The 19774-nt window shown below is 35.0% G+C and overlaps 1 protein-coding gene across 2 annotated transcripts in view; it reads right to left on the reverse strand.

Moving 5' to 3' along the window:
- Nucleotides 1-743: 743 nt before the first annotated feature.
- The window catches only part of ctif (CBP80/20-dependent translation initiation factor), a 78319-nt gene continuing 59288 nt past the window's right edge, over nucleotides 744-19774 (reverse strand). The window contains exons 12-14 of one of the 2 annotated variants that reach the window (XM_067374983.1): nucleotides 17756-17911; nucleotides 6963-7016; nucleotides 744-5084 (exon numbers count right to left, since the gene is read on the reverse strand). In XM_067374983.1, the coding sequence (XP_067231084.1) occupies nucleotides 4869-5084; nucleotides 6963-7016; nucleotides 17756-17911 (426 nt within the window). In that variant the 3' untranslated portion in view covers nucleotides 744-4868. The remainder of the gene's footprint in view (nucleotides 5085-6962; nucleotides 7017-17755; nucleotides 17912-19774) is intronic. The other variant, XM_067374984.1, reaches the window with a different exon arrangement.

The following is a 19774-nucleotide window of genomic DNA, read 5'->3' on the forward strand; positions in this document are numbered from 1 at the left end:
TATTTTAATGAGTTTATTCTCAACATTTTATCTTGAATTTTTTCTTGAAATTTAACATTTTTCTCATAATTTAACGAATTTGTTCTCGTAATTTAACGACTTTTTTCTCGTAATTTAATGACTTTATTCTCAACATTTTATCTCGACTTTTTTCTCGAAATGTAACAAGTTTTTTTCTCGTAATTTAATGAGTTTATTCTCAACATTTTATCTCAACCTTTTTCTCGAAATGTAACGAGTTTTTTCTCGTAATTTAACGAATTTATTCAACATTTTATTCCGACTTTTTTCTCAAAATTTACGAGTTTAATCTCGAGATGGTTTTATTTTTTTTTTTATTATTGCTTGGCCCTAATCCTCTTCCATAATAAGTACATGAATTGGGACGCACCAACTGTTTTCGCCTACTATATAGTAGGGAAGTATGCGATTTTGAACGAAGCCTTTTTTTCAGTTAATTAAGCGTATCATCCGGGTATTTAAAGTTCACTTCTTCTTTTTGTAATTTTCATTGTGAACACACTACATACTAAACATACTACAAAACAGTAAAATGTAAGTGAACTAGGATGCATCTTTGGTTCCAAGGCATCTTAAGGCCGCAACATTCTCAAAACATTACAAGTGCAACGTAAAAAGAACATTCTTGTAAATGTGTATTCTTTTTATTCTTTTTATAATATTTGCAATAATTAAAGGGGTGGTTGATTATGATTTGACTTTTTTAACTTTAGTTAGTGTGTAATGTTGCTGTGTGAGCATAAACAACATCTGCAAAGTTGTGACACTCAAAGTTCAATGCAAAGAGAGATATTTTCTTTTACAGAAAGCACTTTTTTAAGGCCTACAACAAACGACTGGTAGGGACTACAACGAGCTTCTTCCTGGCTTAGTGACATCACAAACCCTAAAATTTACATAAACCCCGCCCCTGAGAACATGCAATAAAGGGGGTGAGGCTGCTTTAGAGAAGAGGAAGAGTTGTTGACTTATAGGGAGAATAAGTCCTGCCTTCGAAATAAAAAAGCCAATCACCAATTGGTGAAGTCATTGAAGCTCCGGTTGCAATAGAAGCGGTCAGTGTTCTCATTTAAAATATGAATAAATACAAATATACAGTAGTACTGAATTAAATGGATAAATAAAATGGGCCACACACATCATTTTGCATAATGACCTTTAAAAAAAAAAAAAAGGACAAACACTCTATTTTACACCCCTTCTCAGTTTATTTTCAGTTGCATAAAAAGAAAACAATCGATGACATCTTTGAGTGAGCCCAGATCTACAGTTTGGTCAGCTGACAAGGTTGCCACATCTGCTTTGCATGTCAATAAGATGCAAATGAAGATGATCTGCATTCAATAGTCTGGTGGGTTGCAACACTGAAGATGTCAAAGGTCACATGATGCCTGCTGCTTGAATGGGGCGGAGCCTAACGCAAACCCTGACAATGCACGACTGCTGAGAGGTGCAACTAGGAGCAAATCAAAAGAAACTCTAAATACAAAAAAACAACAAATGAAATCATGTTTAAAAGACAAGCACACACTCGCAGAGATGCTTTCATGAGCACTACATGCATGTATGTCCATAAAATCACTCTGTGAGGGAGAATCTCAAGATATGCCACAAGAAAAACAAAATCAGACTAAATCATACAGTATTTTGCATGAAGAAAACCTTAACATTCTTCATGCAAAATATGAGCCAGACTCGTCTTCATGAGATTCAAGCCTCACGTGTGTGTTTGTCTTTTCATTTGGATTCTTGATGCAAGACAGAAAATACACAAACCCCAAACCTGCCGGCAAACCATGAGGTTCTGCGTGTGTTTCCTCCCCTAAATAACGCAGGAGGCCACCGACTATTCACGGAAAATAGTTCAAAAACACTTCCTATGTTTCCCCTCGTCGTCTAAAATTCATTTTCATATGCCGTTTACAAGATTACATGTAGCTTATTCATAACTAGATGACTGGCTTGTGTTAAATCAATATCAATGCACACAGTCGTCAAAGCCAGAGAAATTGACACGTAATAGCTAGATATACCGTTAAAAGATTTGACCACCATCCTCGGCAAACAAATTTGTTAAAAGTAAATAGTTTTAAATAGAACGACTTGCAAAAAACGACCACGGCAAAACGGCCTATATACTTGATAGCCATTGTTGCTTAAATTTCATTTCGACTCATGCTTGATTTTTTAGGTTTTTCAACATCTCACATTGTCTATTTAGGAAGCTGAACGTTGCAGGGCAATAATCGCTGCACAGGCCTTTCTATCAGCAGCTCACCAACTAAAGAATACTCGTAAAACTCGCAGGGGTTTCGAAGGCCACTATTTTCTCCCAAAACCTACGTTTCATTCTAGCAAAAAGTGTTTGACTAACATTCGAAATCCTCCACAACCACTTTTTACATACACTTTTATCTTTTTCTTAATGTTTTTTTAAAGCAATTGCCTTAAAACAGTGCAAAACGAAAGTAATCCTGTGCAACAGATCTACTTCTAAAAACAAAAACTGCGTTCGTGAAAAACGAGTAGATGAATCGTTCAGAAAACATCCTTACAAACGCGACGCAAGATTTGTTTGGAAACACTTTACTTAAAGCCTGTAGTGCTGATAAATCGATTAATGCATCTAACAACATTTTGTGTGTGTGCATATATATTATATATATATATATATATATAATGTATATGTATATATATATATACACGCACACTTACATACTTTTATGTTAGATGCGATTAATCGATTTGACAGCACTAATATAATGCATTATAAAAGTGTTTTTAATGCATTATTATGATCTCATGAATAATTGTACTTCAGTTATAATACATATCTATACCTTGTTACACCTTTAGAAAGCATTAATGCATTAAAACATGACAAACCACCAATATTAGATGTAACGAGGAATCTGCAGATATTTTAGTGCTGTCAAACGATTAATCACGATTAATCGCATCCAAAATAAACATTTTTGTTAACATAATAAATGTGTATGGTGTATTTTTGTATTTTTATAAACATAATAAATATACACACTACATATACGTATATTATGTTAAGAGAAAACTTTTATTTTGGATGCGATTAATCGTGATTAATCATTTGACAGCCCTAATTATAATGCATTTTAACTTTGGTTACAATTATTTATGAAGAAATATATTACATTATAACATATGATAATATATTCACATTATAAATATCTTTATAATGCATTATAGAAGGGCTTTAAGTGAAGTGTTACCATTAGTTTTTTTCTGAATGATTAGCGATCTGCTTGCATTTCACAAACAAAGCCTATTACACGTACATTTATACGTTGTTTGTAAAAAATGCGACTTCAAGAGAAAAAGAAAGTAATAATAATAATAATAACAGTAATGCATAATATTAAGGACACTATAACACATTATAAACAGGGACACAGCCCGAGACGGAACAGGAAGAGGAAACTCAAGAGATCTGAACGATCTTCATGAGGAACCTGACCACTTCATGTTGAATGTGTCCTCACACACACACACACACACACACACACACAAGTGTGCCCGAGCTTCCCGCAGCCATCTGCTGTGTGTGTGTGTTTATGACAAAAGCAAGCCTTGCTCCTTTGGAGTCAGCGTGACCCCAGCTGGACGCCCATGTCGGTCGACGTCGTGCTCCTGACGCCCGGGGGGCCGAAATGGGACGGATGGATGAAGCACTGCCTCCAGGCCAAAGAAAAGACACCCTCTGGGGTTCACAATTCATCCCGTGAACGCGTCCAGGGATATTTGACAACAAAATCAAAAGAAAGAAATATAAGGATTTTGATTTTGCTTAAAAGAAAATGAAGCCTATTTTTAGGACCATTAAGACTTTGTGCACTGGCATTATTTTCATGAATATTAGCACAGTTGTAACCACAATAACAGACACACACCCAAAAAAAAAATAAAAAAAATAAATAAATAAAAAATAAAAAATAATCATCTAATAGTTAAGTTTTTATGCATTATGCAATTTTCCGGTAATTAACTATCATGAAAATAATGAATGAAATAATAATAATGATAATAAAAAATAAATACAATTAAAAAGGCTTCATGTTTAAAAAATGTAATTTTTTTCTTAATAAAATGAAGCCTATTATTAGGAACAATAAGATTTTGCTGCACCATGATATAAAATTATCATCACTCTAATGCAAAAAATAATGATGTATTAATCCAATTGTAAAGTATTTATAGATATTTTGGGGGAAATGTGCTTAACTGTGATGACAATGCAACAAAAAATAAATAAATAAAATAAAATAGAAAATTAAATAAAAAAAATTAATAGAAATGATCTTATTCTCAAAATTACCATCACTCTGATGCAAAAAAAAAAATGCATTAATTAAATTATAAAGCATTTATGAAAATGTGCTTAACTGTCATGAAAATAATGATGGTGCAAAAAAGCCCTAAAAAAAATAGGCTTCCTTTTTTTTTAATTATTATTATTTTTTTAAATTTCATTGATTTTTCTTTTGATTTCTCTTCCTGTTGACACTGTCTAGAAAGAACGACAGACAGTCTGCACGTGTGCGTCTACTGACTGTCTGGTTTTGCATCTGTACGTCTGGGTCAGCTCATGAATATGCAGATGTGAAGAGTGAACATATACATATTCATTCCAATCTGCATATTTTACACTCTGACCTCTGACCCTCACCCATCCACGCCGATTCTATCTTCCTATCCCAGAATGCTTGTGTGTGTTGTAGTGTGTCCGTGGCCTCTAGTGGTTAGTTTGACGAGTTTCTGGATGTTTGTGTAGTGGTGCGCAGTGGTCAGGGCCTCCAGCGGTTCCTCGTGCGTCACGCGGTGAGCTTCTGGATGGTTCTGTTGTAGTAGGCGGTGGTCAGCGCCTCCAGCGGGGTCCAGTGGTGAGCGTGGAGCTCGATGACCTCCATCAGGAGTGAGCGTGTCAGCTGGGACTCAGACGGACACAGCATCTTATCCCGCACGGCGGCCAGCAGCTCCGTCATCATTTCGGGAAGCTGCTCCTCCAACAACCGACCGGTGCTCTGGAGCTGCAAGAAGAACCAGAGGAAAAGCAGCAATGAGAGAAACAGACGGATGAATCTTCTCCCCGTTCTCGTATGGAACGATTATCTCGGTGCGACTGTGACTCTGTGGAACCATCAAATAAAGATCAACATTTATTTCAAAATATCCTGTAATATATGGGTAGAGAGAGACACAGAGGGGGCAGGAATCACAGAGTGGTTTTTAAGAGGAAATAAGATGTTCAAAGGGAGACGGACACACTCGGGCTCAAGGAAGGGTCAGAGGTCAACTCTACAGGGGGTACAGAGAAACAGATGCTAGTCTGAGAGAGAGAGAAAGACAGACAGACAGAGACAAAGAGAGAGAGCAGAGACTGGACGGAAGCAGTCGGATGTCCAGACAAACTGTCTCCTGATGATCCGGTTTGTGGGCAGATGGGACACCGTCTATCCTCTGGACACAGCCACACTCAACATCCTATTGGTTTGTTTTGGGAGTTTTATGTATGGGCCATTCTACAGAATTGGTTGGAAATGTATACAAATTGTATATTATCCAAGCTACACATTTCTAGTAATTGTGCAGTTAATTCTCATTTTGTATTTTCAAAAAGTTTTGAAATATTTTTCCTCTCCTCAAATTTGTCACTACCGAAACATATTAATAAATAATTTAATAAGAAGGCTTACATTGACCTATTAAGATTTTTTTTACATCTACCTTGTAAATTTTTTTTTTTGCCATTTAAAAAAAAAAGAAAAAAAAAAGAAGTTTTTACAGGTATATCAATAATTACAATTTTAACAATATTTCAAGTGTAATTTATGAGATTTGTTGTATTTTGAATGCAATCTTTCTTTGTAAAAGTCATAAAGTTAATCATACTGATTTCAACATTATGGATTCATTAGTTTGAATATTCACTGAACCAAACACTAATTCAATATACTGTATTTTTGACAAAACATCCATGTTTTGCTCGTGACTGCACATTTTTGGTAGTGACAGTAATGTGTTGGAGCGACCACATCAATTACAGAACTTTAACTCACTTACTAAAACACTAATGATTTGCATAAGAAAACATACTAAAATTCTAATGATTTGCATAACTGTACTAAAATTTAGTTTCTTTCCCCCAATAAACGATTATATGTTCCCTTTTGTCAGTATCAAAACAATGATTGACCAAAATGTGGTGAAGTTTCTGTAGTGACAATTTTTGAGCCTAGCTCAAAGATGCTAAGTTCACAGTTCTGAACAGTTTTACACACATAAAAACAAAATTTTATGGAATAACCCCCCAAAAAGTTTGCTTATTTTCAAAAAAAAAAAAAAAAAAAAAAAAAAAAAAGTTGTTTGGTAGTGACGTTCCTTAAAGTTCCACACAGATTTTACTCAAAATGACAGTACCCATCTACTATGCAAGAGAGGCTATGAGAGGAATATTTCCTGATCAAAAATGTAGAAGTGAATCATAAAGTTTCATGATTTAAAAATGGAAATATAAAATAAATATACACAACAATGGAAAAAAAATAAAAAAATATTTAAATATTTTCACAAGTTGAAATGTAGGGGTTAGGGTTCAGGACAGCCATCTACCAATAGAAAGTACCCAATAAATGATGATTTTATATATATTAAGCTTACTGATATTTTAAATATTGCTGTGGGATTCAATAGATAATAGTAAATATCCAAAATTTGAATTCTTAAATGATTTTAAATGTATTTTTTAGTTGTGGGACAGCGGTTTGCACCAATTCTGTAGAATGACCATTCGCTTGGTGTATCCCGGTCTTTATCCATCCATCGGTCTTCATTCTCTCTCCCTCTGATCTTGATAATTATGAATGTGTTACAGAAGTTGACCATCTCAGAGATGCCGTTAAACTCACCTCCATAGAACAGCAGAGAACAGCGTCTTCCTTCACCTCAGGTGACTCCAGGAGCTAAAACACACAGAAAACACTCAGTTCAGAGGGTTTAAAAGTGTGAGGTGCAGCATTCCATTCATAAATACAGCTTTTCATAAAAAAATAAAACATCTTTCGTACATTTATGCATTTGGGAGACGTTTTTATCCATTGCATCAAAGACATACATTTGAGGCAAGACATTACAGGTGAATAGGGTAAAATATTAACCAATCAATATCTCAATACTTTCCCCAGTAGACATTAGTGCTGTAAAGCAAATGTTCTGAAATGTTATGATTAAATGTGCATGATCTAATTATATATGCACTAATTTGTATACAAATATAAAAATTGCCAGTGGATAAAATTCTCGTTTAATTTTGTTGACATATTAAAAGGGGTCATATAAAGCTTTTTAATGTTTTCCTTTTCCATTAGTGTGTGATGTGTCTGTTTGCAGATGTATATGATGTGCTAAATTACAAAGCTCATAGTGTCCTATAAGGGATTTAACACTGATCCAGACCTGCCTAAAACACCTCGATCCAAGTCTAGCCATTACTTCCTCAAACGTCTACATCACAATGTGAAATATTAGATTAATGCAAAGTTGGTTTTCGATCGACCGGCTCATCTGCATTTTCAGAACCAGACTCAATCTGATACGGTAAAACGACATTATTAACTGTTTATAATTGCTTAATGCCTTAAGGGCCGTTACATTTTTGACACAGGCTCTTAAAGTGTTTGGCCAATCACAACAACCGAGCTTTTCGAAAGGAGGAGCTTTGTAGAAATCAGAGCGTTACTGCTGCAACACTGTTGTCTGGTGTGTGAAAAGCTCATTTCTGACTCACGGCCTTAAAAGTTATGTATTGTAATTGAAATCTACAGATGCAAATAAATAAAGTGCATGAAAAGTGTATTTTGGATGTTTTCTTTTCTCTAGCAGCAAACTAGCCCAAAATCTCAAATGCCTGAATAAACAATCTGCCTGTAGTGTCTTCCCTTAATGAAGTTCATGCATTCCCTGGGGAATTAAAATCGCCAGTGTCACACTTTACTGTTACTGCTACTAGAGCATGCATCTTTAATTTGCATTGTTAAACAGACTTCAGCTTTCGGGAGGTCACTGCTGGTAATCCAGACGTATATATAGACCACACATCACTGCACGAATCATCTTTCACTTCCTCTTTCACTGTTCCTCAAAAACCACCAGCCGACAGACGCCAGCGAGACCAATATCAGCCGAGTCCGAGTCTCAACCCCAGACGACTGTTGTGACAGACAGAAATGTGCTCCGTCTGACCACAAAAACAGAAGTGCAACTCACTAAACAGGACAAATACACATTATTATTCAGCAACTGAGCCTGATGCAAGATGTATTTCTCTGTTTAAACTGAAAACAGAACAGCAGAACTTTTTTGCATGAATGCAGTGAGAAAGAACAAAAGAAATCTTTAACAAGCTAACAAATGTATTTATTCTATATTCTAATCCTGCGGTGTGGTTTCCCTTATGTTTGACTGTCTCTTCCTGTAAACAGACACGATTATGTCATTTGACGTTATGTAAGAATGTTCTTTTCGTCTTGGCCAACTTGTCTGTGCAATGGAAAATTGCTGATATGACCCAGTCACACATGAACTGTGTTCAAATCACCACAACTCATTAATGACTCAATGATTCATTCATAAATTCCTGCTGTGCTGAAAGCCCGACACTCTTCTTTTGACATTTGCATTTCTATAATGTTCTCATTTGAATGACACAGCACTAATAACACATACACTGAACGCAAATCAAAACTAGACTGGCCACTTTGGTGGGTTGAATTTCATATATAATATATACAGGTCATTGACGAATAATAACTTTAAAAGTGTAAAAAAGTTTTATTAAGTGTTAACAATGAAATTATGTTGTATTTATAATCAATTTCACTGCTTTCACTATTTTTTACAAGCTGGACAAGCTGAATTTGTTACCAAAAAAGTCATTTGGTTTAACCAAAATTTTTTTTTTTCCGAATTATGTTTTTGGTTACACCGAATGACAATATTTTCAAACAATGCTAACAGGCTGATATCTAGCTAGTTAGTTAGTTAGCTTGCTATCTAGCTGGCTAAAGGACAATCAAACATTTTATATTTAGTACAAGTTTTTAAAATATTACAAGAAAGTGAAATCATGAATTTTTCAAATAGTTAAAAGAGAGTTAGTTACTTTGCTTCATGACCATGTGGTCCTTTGCAGGTGTCTGAATGATGTCACATCCTGTCACATGATATTGACCACATGACTTGATCTAAAATGGTCCCTTTATATCGGTTACTCCGAATGAAATCAATGAAATTCATTTTTCCGGACATTCTTTCTCATAACAAAGAAATGACTTCTACACATAATTTTAATACCGTTTTGCACTATGTTGATTTATGATGTTATAAAATCATGCCAGAATAAACAATAAGTACATTTATTATATTTTAACATGTTTTAATCAAATGAAATGGCTGTATTGGCCTTTGGACGGTTAAACCGAATGACCTTTTGACACTTCAAAATCTTTAAAATACCTTTATATGTAACAAAATATAATTAAAACCGTTTGGATTCAATAAAAGAGATCTAGTTGTACTACCTTACATACTTTGGATGTCATATCTTAGTTTTTTTATTATTATTAAGGCCTTTGGACAAAGAAATTACCTGTCACTTCATTGACCCGTACATGTTTCAATTGTAGCCTTTCAAAAAGACACCTGAAATAATAAGTAAGTGCAATGTATAGTGTTGACAAAAAGATTCATTTTTCGATACATATCAATAGTGAAATTGCACTTCCAATACTCATTTTCCGAAGAATAGATAGGCTTGACAGTGAGTTGACATACAAACCCTCCTCCCCTCACTGAATTTTGGTGTGGGATTGCGTGTATTGCGCAAAACTTAACACATTCCCACAGATTTTGTGCTCACACTCAAAGTGTGTGCACATAAAGCCACCTCTCAGTACTAAATTGACTTCTTTCTCACTGCTTATTGAACTTAAACAGTCAAATACACACAAAATAATGTCAAAATGCTGGTCTTGGCGACTATTCACGTGAACGCAGTCAGTTATGTTTTAAGTGAACGTAAACAGTTGAGAAAGAGAACGCATGTGTAAAGCCCCGGGTATACTTCACTTTCAAACATTCAAAGTATGCTACAAAACGGATGCGCGCGGATGACCGCGTTCGACACATGCGCATTACAATTTTTTTCTATGCTCTACCAGACATCGGCGGGCAGCACTAGTCATCAACGGGACATTCACTGGGCATGATCGGAGAAGGAAAGTAGTGCATCCTTTCCCATATTTTTACTTATCCATGAATTTGCCGCCCTAAACAAGTCTTTGTACTCTTTCAAACATGAATTGTACAAATGTGGGTACTTTCTAACCTCTTCGCTCAAACGCTGGTCAACAATCAATAAAAATGTGTTATTATTATTAATAAAAATATATTGTTTGTATGATATTGCTCAATAATAATAATAATAGTATTAATTTATTATGAATATTATTATTATTATTAAAATTATCTTTGTTGTATGATATTCCTTATGCTACTACTACTAACTAATAATAAATTTTTTAGCATTTTATTATTATTGCTGTTAACAATAATAATTATTGTTAATATGTATGAAAATATGTATAACATTTATAAGTATTATATGTATTAGTATTATAATAAAAAAATACTATTATTTTATGAAATATACAAAAATATATATATTTTTTTTATAAAACGTACAAGGTTTTGTTGTAAATTAACTGTTATTGTATATTTTCCTTTGATAACACTTTAAAGGTTTGATTAAATTGTTAAAGTTTTATGAATTCATTTTATTAGACAATTTCTAATGATAAATTGTTTAAAATCATAAAATGCTGGAGGAAAAAAAAAAAAAAAAAAGATTTTATGGCCCTAAATTAAAAGGTAGCTTATTCTGCAAAGTTTATGTGCAAACTAATAATGTTTACATTAATTTTTTAGAATACATTTCATTCCCAATACTGATATAAAATAAATATTGTGATAAATATTGATATAGAATGATATGCAAATAAATAATAATAATTTTAAAAAAAAAATACTGTGATAATATTTTGGCCACATTGCCCAGCTCAGCTGCTAGTGGTGGTAAAGTCAAGCATCACTATTACTATACCTCAAACTTAACAAGACTTAAAACACCCGAGGCTGAGAATTAAAGGTGTATTTTAAAACTTGTACAGCTTTCATATGACTTCAGAAGAAGTTTGGACTACTATAATGATGTTCACGGCGATTTTAGACCTTTATGGAGCTTGTGCCTTTCAGGCCGTTCTGGTGGATCTGTGTGTATATATATGTGTCTGAAGAGATCTACTGAGACGACTAGCAGAACGCTAGGCGGGAAAAGCACTCAGGCAGTGACACAGGCAGCCCTTTGTGAGGCAGGGGGCCTGCAGGGGCCGGGCAGACCACACTGATCAAAGCTGGCGCGAGCGGGTCTGGATACCGTCTCACAAATCAGCTGACAACCTCCCACACAAACCCCCAAAACCAAGAATTTCATTCAAACAGACTCGCTCTCAAAATATACCTCATGGGTTACCACAACAACAGCATCCAAAACATTGCAGCAGAGATTTAAACAGATCATCTACTTTAAGGGTCTTATACCTATAATGTAATGTAGACTTTCTATGTAACTGACCTATTATGGCTGGCTAATCTAGATCAACATCTGTAAGTGGCCTGCAGTATGTACTGAATAACAGCTGCATGTTTATGTTGTGAATATTACAGTATTTCTACATACTACATCACGCTTTGGTTGCAATACGACCCTTTTGCTTTTGGTCCTGGCTCTCTGTAAAATGAAAGAAAACATAAGTAGTGATTCTTCAGAGAAAAATGAAAAAAGGAAGAAGGGGCTTTACTAACACGAGCAAACGTCAATTAGCTGGATGTTAACCAGACGGCAGCGCCTGCGCAGTACATTCTGCTGTTTAAAACGGTTTTTAACATGGATAATAACCAGAAATGTTTCTTGAGCATCAAATCAGCATATTAGCATGATTTCTGAAGGATCATGTGACTGAAGACTGGAGTAATGATGCTGAAAATTCAGCTTTGATCACAGGAATAAATTAGACTTTAACATATATTCATGCAGAAAACAGATATTTTAAATAGCAATAATATTTCACAATTTTACTGTATTTTTCATCTAATAAAAGGCAGCCTTTGTAAGCATAAAAGAATAAAAAAAAATCGTATGGACCCCAAACACTTCCATGACTTTTCAGAGGAATTCAAATTCCCTAATATCTTCAGGTTTTCCACTCTTTAATGAGATTTCACCTGAAAGACCCTTGAATAACAGCATATTTTAATAGAAAACCAAGTCAGAAAGTGTCTAAAATATCATTTCCAGAAAGAACGTGTCTCTGAATCTATGATAAGATATACCAGACCTAAACCCTTGGCCCGCGGCGTTCACAGGAGTGAACATTTATATTGGTGTCTAGAGGTTTCTAGTCCTGGTGGTCTTGGGTAATTACTGATGGGGTCTCCTTATGCAGGTCTCCAGGGAAACCGCCGAGTTATATAGTCCATAATGACGTCCCCAGAGAGCAGGAGCAGAGCTCGTGTTACAGAAAACACCTCAAACTAACCTCACACACCTCCACATCAGAATCAGCATGATGAAGAACATAACTGTCATTATCTCTCTGAAGACCTCAAAAATTAACATGATCTTACATGGTCAAACTCATCACTAGGGTGAAACACCATTAATAAGAAATTTTTCGAGTTGGCAAACATTTTTCTTTGTTCCTTAACATTCATACAGTGAAAAAAAAGTTAGTGTAAAAACTATTTTTCATAAATAGCTAGTAAATTTCATAAATAATTACAAAGAAATGGCAATAACACATTGAATTAAACATGAAATTTTTAAGTAGAAACACCAATTTGTTTGCAGTGTCTGTCTGCCTACGTACTGAGCTGCTCACACTGTCTGCTGTAATAACTGTTCTCCTGTGTCGACTGAGGTCACTACCCAACATGCATTGCTTTTCCATTTAATAGACATCACTAATAAAATGCAGCATCTCTGCAGCAGATGATATGTAAACAACATGTACCAAACAATACAGCATGCATGCAATATAACATCAATAATATAACATCTCCCAAAAGAAAGAACCAATTTTGAACTGCCTGAAACCGATGGCTCAGTGATTCCTCCATTGACAGCAAGATAATGAACACTTTCAATGCCCAGAAAGCTACTGAAGACCTATTTAAAAAAGTTAATGTGACTACAGTGGTTCAACCTTAATGTAATAAAGCGACGAGAATACTTTTTTGTGCGCCAAAAAAACAAAATAACGACTTTATTCAACAATATCTAGTGATGGGCGATTTCAAAACACTGCTTCATGAAGCTTTACGAATCTTGTTTCGAATCAGTGGCTCGAAGCGTGTATCAAACTGCCAAAGTCACGCCCCCCAGTGGTGAACCATTACAATTTTTCGAAACACTTATGATGTAACGAAGCCTCGTTTACTGAAATCTCGTGACTTTGGCAGTTTGACACGTGCTCCGAACCACTGATTCAAAATAAAAGTTTCGTAAAGCTTCAAAGCTTCATGAAGCAGTGTTTTGAAATCGCCCATCACTAGATATTGTTGAATAAAGTCGTTATTTAGTTTCATACATAATATATACAGGTCATTGACGAATAAGGTTTTTAAAAGTGTAAAAAAGTTTTATTAAGTATGTTGTATTTACAATCAATTTCAGTGCTTTCACTATTTTTTACAAGCTGGACAAAATTTGTTACCAAAAAAGTCATTTGGTTTAACCAAAATTGATTTTTTTCCAAATTATGTTTTTGGTTACACCGAATGACAATATTTTCAAACAATGCTAACAGGCTGATATCTAGCTAGTTAGTTAGTTAGTTAGTTAGTTAGTTAGTTAGCTTGCCATCTAGCTGGCAAAAGGACAATCAAACATTTTATATTTAGTACAAGTTTTTAAAATATTACAAGCCAATCAAAGACCAATCAAAACAGACTGGGCCATCTGACCAATCAGAGCAGAGCAGGCTCTCAGAAAGGCGGGGTTTTATAGAGACCGAATCCTTGATCGAACCATTTCAGACACTGTGAGAAAAGAGCTGATGCTGCAATGTGTATTATGAGAAAATTCAAGTGTTTTTGACCTTGAAAGCATGTAAATCTGTTGTAGGAGACTCCAAAACAATATTAGGAACCTTTAAAATAGCAAATAGGGGCACTTTAACATGCAAATATTGATTATATAATAACAAAAAAATATATCACAAACACAAACTTCAGCTTTCATACTGCATTTACATCAAGCTTTCTCCTCGAATCTTTGATTATTATGGGACACAATCATGTGATCAATCTCATAACATATATATATATATATATATATATATATATATATATACAGTACAGTACAAAAGTTTGGAACCACTAAGATTTTAAATGTTTTTAAAAGAAGTTTCGTCTGCTCACCAAGGCTACATTTATTTAATTAAAAATACAGTAATATTGTGAAATATTATATTACAATTTAAAATAACTGTGTACCATTTAAATATATTTGACAAAGTAATTTATTCCTGTGATCAAAGCTGAATTTTCAGCATCATTACTCCAGTCTTCAGTGTCACATGATCCTTCAGAAATCATTCTAATATGCTGATTTGCTGCTCAATAAACATTTATGATTATTTTCAATGTTGAAAACAGTTGTGTACTTTTTTTTTTTCAGGATTCCTTGATGAATAGAAAGTTCAAAAGAACAGCATTCATCTGAAATACAAAGCTTCTGTAGCATTATACACTACCGTTCAAAAGTTTGGGGTCAGTAAGAATTTTTATTTTTTTGAAAAGAAATTAAAGAAATGAATACTTTTATTCAGCAAGGATGCATTAAATCAATCAAAAGTGGCAGTAAAGACATTTATAATGTTACAAAAGATTAGATTTCAGATAAACACTGTTCTTTTGAACTTTCTATTCATCAAATAATCCTGAAAAAAAAATTGTACACAAATATTTTGTACAATTGTACACATTAAATGTTTCTTGAGCAGCAGATCAGCATATTAGAATGATTTCTGAAGGATCATGTGACACTGAAGACTGGAGTAATGATGCTGAAAATTCAGCTTTGATCACAGGAATAAATTACTTTGTCAAATATATTCAAATAGAAAACAGTTATTTTAAATTGTATTAATATTTCACAATATTACTGTTTTTTACTGTATTTTTAATTAAATAAATGTAGCCTTGGTGAGCAGACGAAACTTCTTTTAAAAACATTAAAAATCTTAGTGGTTCCAAACTTTTGGACTGTACTGTATATACAATATATATATATATATATATATATATATATATATATATATATATGTGTGTGTCTTTCTTTATAAGCTTATTTTTAAGACAAGAGAAGTTTTAAAACTAGAATAAATTCCAAAAACTTCCAAATCTATCAGTGAATGGTGTAGAATGTGATTGTAGGTTCTCAAATAAGAAAAAAAGTGCATACAAAGTCCTTTTACAGGAAATTTCTTTCATATATTTGAACTGTATGTAAAAGTGCTGAAAATGCACAAAAGAATCCAACAAAAGGGTTTGAGAAGATCAGAGATGCGTCCAACCCTTCAGCTCAAGCAGCTTTCAAATGAACAACAGACGGTCTCTTTTCTCCCTCCCTCCATTCATCCTGTCTTTTATTTTCTCCCACACCCTCAGCGCTCCAAATACACCTGTCAGCTCCAAACTGCAGCGGGATCACCTGTAATTAACCAACCTGCTCTGCCGGTCCGCAGGCACACACAACACACACTTCACACCTGGCTGAGACGTAATCGCTGTCACACACCGACACAAAGTGCCTGTTCAGACTCCCAGACGATCGTGTCGGGACGTGCCGATATGAGCGCCGAACGGGATGTTAATCCGGCTGCGATCTTGAATAGCGGCATTCATACGGCACAAACACACACTGAACTCTCACCCAGATCACATCTCTTTGATGTCGAGCTGCTGAAGAATCAAACTTTGGCTTTTGATGGATCATGTCTGTCATCACCTGAACAACTGACAGGATTCAGCCCAGACAGGGAAGCCCTATTCACGAGCGATCGGAGCATTTCACAAGACAAACAATCTTTAAAGGATTAGTTCACTTCAGAATTCAAATTTCCTGATAATTTACTCACCCCCATGTCATCCAAGATGTTCATGTCTTCCTTTCTTCAGTCGAAATTATGGTTGAGGAAAACATTCCAGGATTGTTCTCCATATAATGGACTTCACTGGGGTTCAACGGGTTGAAGGTCCAAATGTCAGTTTCAGTGCAGCTTCAAAGAGCTCTACATGATCCCAGACGAGGAATAAGAGTCTTACCTAGAGAAACCATCAGTCATTTTCTAATAAAAATAAAAATGTATATCTTTTTAACCACAAATGCTCATCTTGCAAACTTCATCTTGCATCTCGCAAGTCAAACGCACTTTATAAAAAAAAAGGTAAAACAACGATGTCGGATGATTTTGAAGTTGGAGGAGAAAATTAGATGGAGTTTTGGTACTTCCAAGACAAGCATTTGTGGTTAAAAAGTATATACATTTTTATTTTATTTATAAAATGTCTGATGGTTTCTCTAGATGAGACTCTTATTCCTCGTCTGGGATCATGTAGAGCTCTTTGAAGCTGCACTGAAACTGACATTTGGACCTTCAACCCGTTGAACCCCAGTGAAGTCCACTATATGGAGAAAAATCCTGGAATGTTTTCCTCAAAAACCTTCATTTGTTTTCAACTGAAGAAAGAAAGACAAACATCTTGGATGGCATGGGGGTGAGTAAATTATCAGGAAATTTTCATTCAGAAGTGAACTAATCCTTTAAATTTATCTTTTAAATAAGAAAAACTGCAAGACTTTCTCCCAAATGTCTACTTTTGAGTTACTAAAATTCAGCCGCAAAATATCTAAAATTCTTTACCGTCATCAGATAAATACATTTGAATACACAACCATTCACATTTACATGTCAACAACACCTATTCAGTGTTCAGTAACATGTTCACTTATGGCGAGTTAATAAATAGGAAACAAACACAATCATTGCTAAACAGCAGAAGGGATCCTATTCTGCTTTTTTCCCAAGTTCAACATTCTTTAGTGTGTAATGTTGCTGTTTGAGCATGAAAAAGGTCTCCAAAGTTACAAAATAAAGGGGCGGGGCCTGGTTGAGTTAGTAGTGTGTTGAAACTGGCGGTTATGGTAAGGGGCGGGACATTTCCCAAACACACTCGAAACAGCAGAAGGAGGGGCTTCACAGAGACGGGAACTAAACAGAGCGTTACTGACAGACTCGGAAGAGAGGAGCTGCAACAATGACAAATATGAGAAAAATAATGAACATTCAAGCATGAAAACCTGTTCTAGTAGAGCCAAAAAAACACAATCAAGACTTTCTAAAAGGGCATAATAGATCTCCTTTAATGATGAGTAAAATGTGTAGAATTTTTTTTTTTTATTTTAATCTCTGACTGTTGTGCATGAGTCAATGTGTCATTTCAATCTCACATCTGAAACAACACACAGTCACAGCACTTCCATTGGCAGGTTTGTCGTGTGTAGTTCACGTGCTGTGTGTACCTCTCTTAAGCAGGAGTAGATGGGGCACACCAGCACTCTGAACGGCTCTCCAGCGCTGCTCCTCATGGTGCCGAACACTTCACACAGAAACGTGATGAAGCCCAACCAGCACTCCACATCCGTCTGCTGCAGCTCCTCACGCCGCTTGAAGTCCCTCTGGAGAGAGACAGAGCGCTCATGATGTGCACATGAACGCACAAGACGTTTTTATGTTTTTAAAGAAGATTATTTCCAGGAGCTCATTGCTTCTACCTTCAATTAAACTGCTAACAGTGATTGCTATTACATTATTAGCTAACTGCATTCTCTAAATTGTAATGTCGACATGCATTCTCTGTAAAGCTTTTGACATTTTTGAAATAAATGATGATGATTATCACACTTCTATGACAAAAATGCTGGAAGTTTCTGTAAAGTTTTAGTTTTTACTTCAAATGGCAACCAGGAATATAGAACTGGGTTTATGTATAAAACATAAGCATTTTAATTCTGAATGGACCTTCTCTCTCACACACACACACACACACACACACACACACACACACTCGCAGCTCGACTCTGTTCTGCGATAAGCCGGCTGTGTGTTTGTGGCAGATTGCTAAATGAGTCGGAGCAGACATGTCCTTTCACTGGGGTCAGAGACGCTTGCATCTGTGTATATCAGTTACATAATCCCGTCAGAACAAAAGCGTCTGCTCGAGCGTCAGATGGGTGAAGAGCGCCGGTTTATGTGAGGACAAACCGGATGATTCATCCACCTCAATACACACTCAAAACTCCAGACGGATGCCTGAGACGGAGTTAAAGGGGCGACTTGACAAAGGCAAAATAAAAAAACAGCATATCAGAATGATTTCTGAAGGATCATGTGACACTGAAGACTGGAGTAATGATGCTGAAAATTCAGCTTTGATCAAAGGAATAAATTATATTTTACTATATATTCACATAGAAAACAGTTATTTTAAATTGTAATGATATTTCACAATTTGATCAAATAAGTGAGTGTAAGAGGCTTAATTTAAAAACAAACTTGTTTTAATGTAATCAACAACTTGGTAGTTTCACGCATGTGAATGAATGAGCGGTTTACTCGGTTTTAACATAACAGCCCATAAAATTAAGTGAAAATTAAACTAATATGAAACATGCAATATTAAATGAGTATGCATGAGTATGAAATTTGCCTTTTACAGATATTAAATAATGCTAATGTAACAGATTATATAAAATCACAAAATTAAATGTCTTTTAAAGGCTGATTGTAATCGATGGCTTTAGTACTTTTGCTTCATGATCCAGTTATTGACATCTGCAGGATGGTGTTCGTTTGCGATGGCGTGTTTGTTGGTCTGTGTGTGTGTGTGTGTGTGTGTGTAGAGCAGGATGTGTGTTTTGGCCGCACCAGCAGCAGGTCAGAGTTCTGGTGTCACATCACTATGAGAAATGAGTCTAACAGTCAGTTCCCAAAAACAAATGACAAAATACTTAGAGCTTTACCACCAAAACCAATGTACAGACAGACTGACCCCAAACAACAAGAGACAGAGACATGGCGTTAACACATCTACAGTACAATACGTCTCCCTCCAGCTTTAATACTGCACAAATACATTAAAAGGGTCATATTTTACACTTTGAGCATTGTGTGTTTTTCCACCCAGAACTGGAAGCTAATATAATACATTTGTAAAACTGAAATAAATAAATTACTCTATATATATTATATATATATTTATTCACTTAGCAGCACTCTTATCAATGTAAAATGTTTGTTCTCAATTGATATCGTTATGTATTATGTATTTATGTATTGAAGAGTATTGTGAGAAAGAGATTGAGTGAGGGAGTTTATTACCTGCATTGAGATTTAGCATTTTCGTTCAGGTCAGTCCTATGTTCATAATAAAAAATCCGATGTCCGATGTTTTACCTTGTCCTTTTAACTTTTAATGGATTTTCCCATGACTGACAGCACTAGTCAAAGCATTTGTCAGTTGAGTCTTGTTCTGTGTTCAC

The sequence above is a fragment of the Chanodichthys erythropterus genome, chromosome 22 (genome assembly GCF_024489055.1).
Source record: "Chanodichthys erythropterus isolate Z2021 chromosome 22, ASM2448905v1, whole genome shotgun sequence".
In the NCBI taxonomy this organism is placed as follows: Eukaryota; Metazoa; Chordata; class Actinopteri; order Cypriniformes; family Xenocyprididae; genus Chanodichthys; species Chanodichthys erythropterus.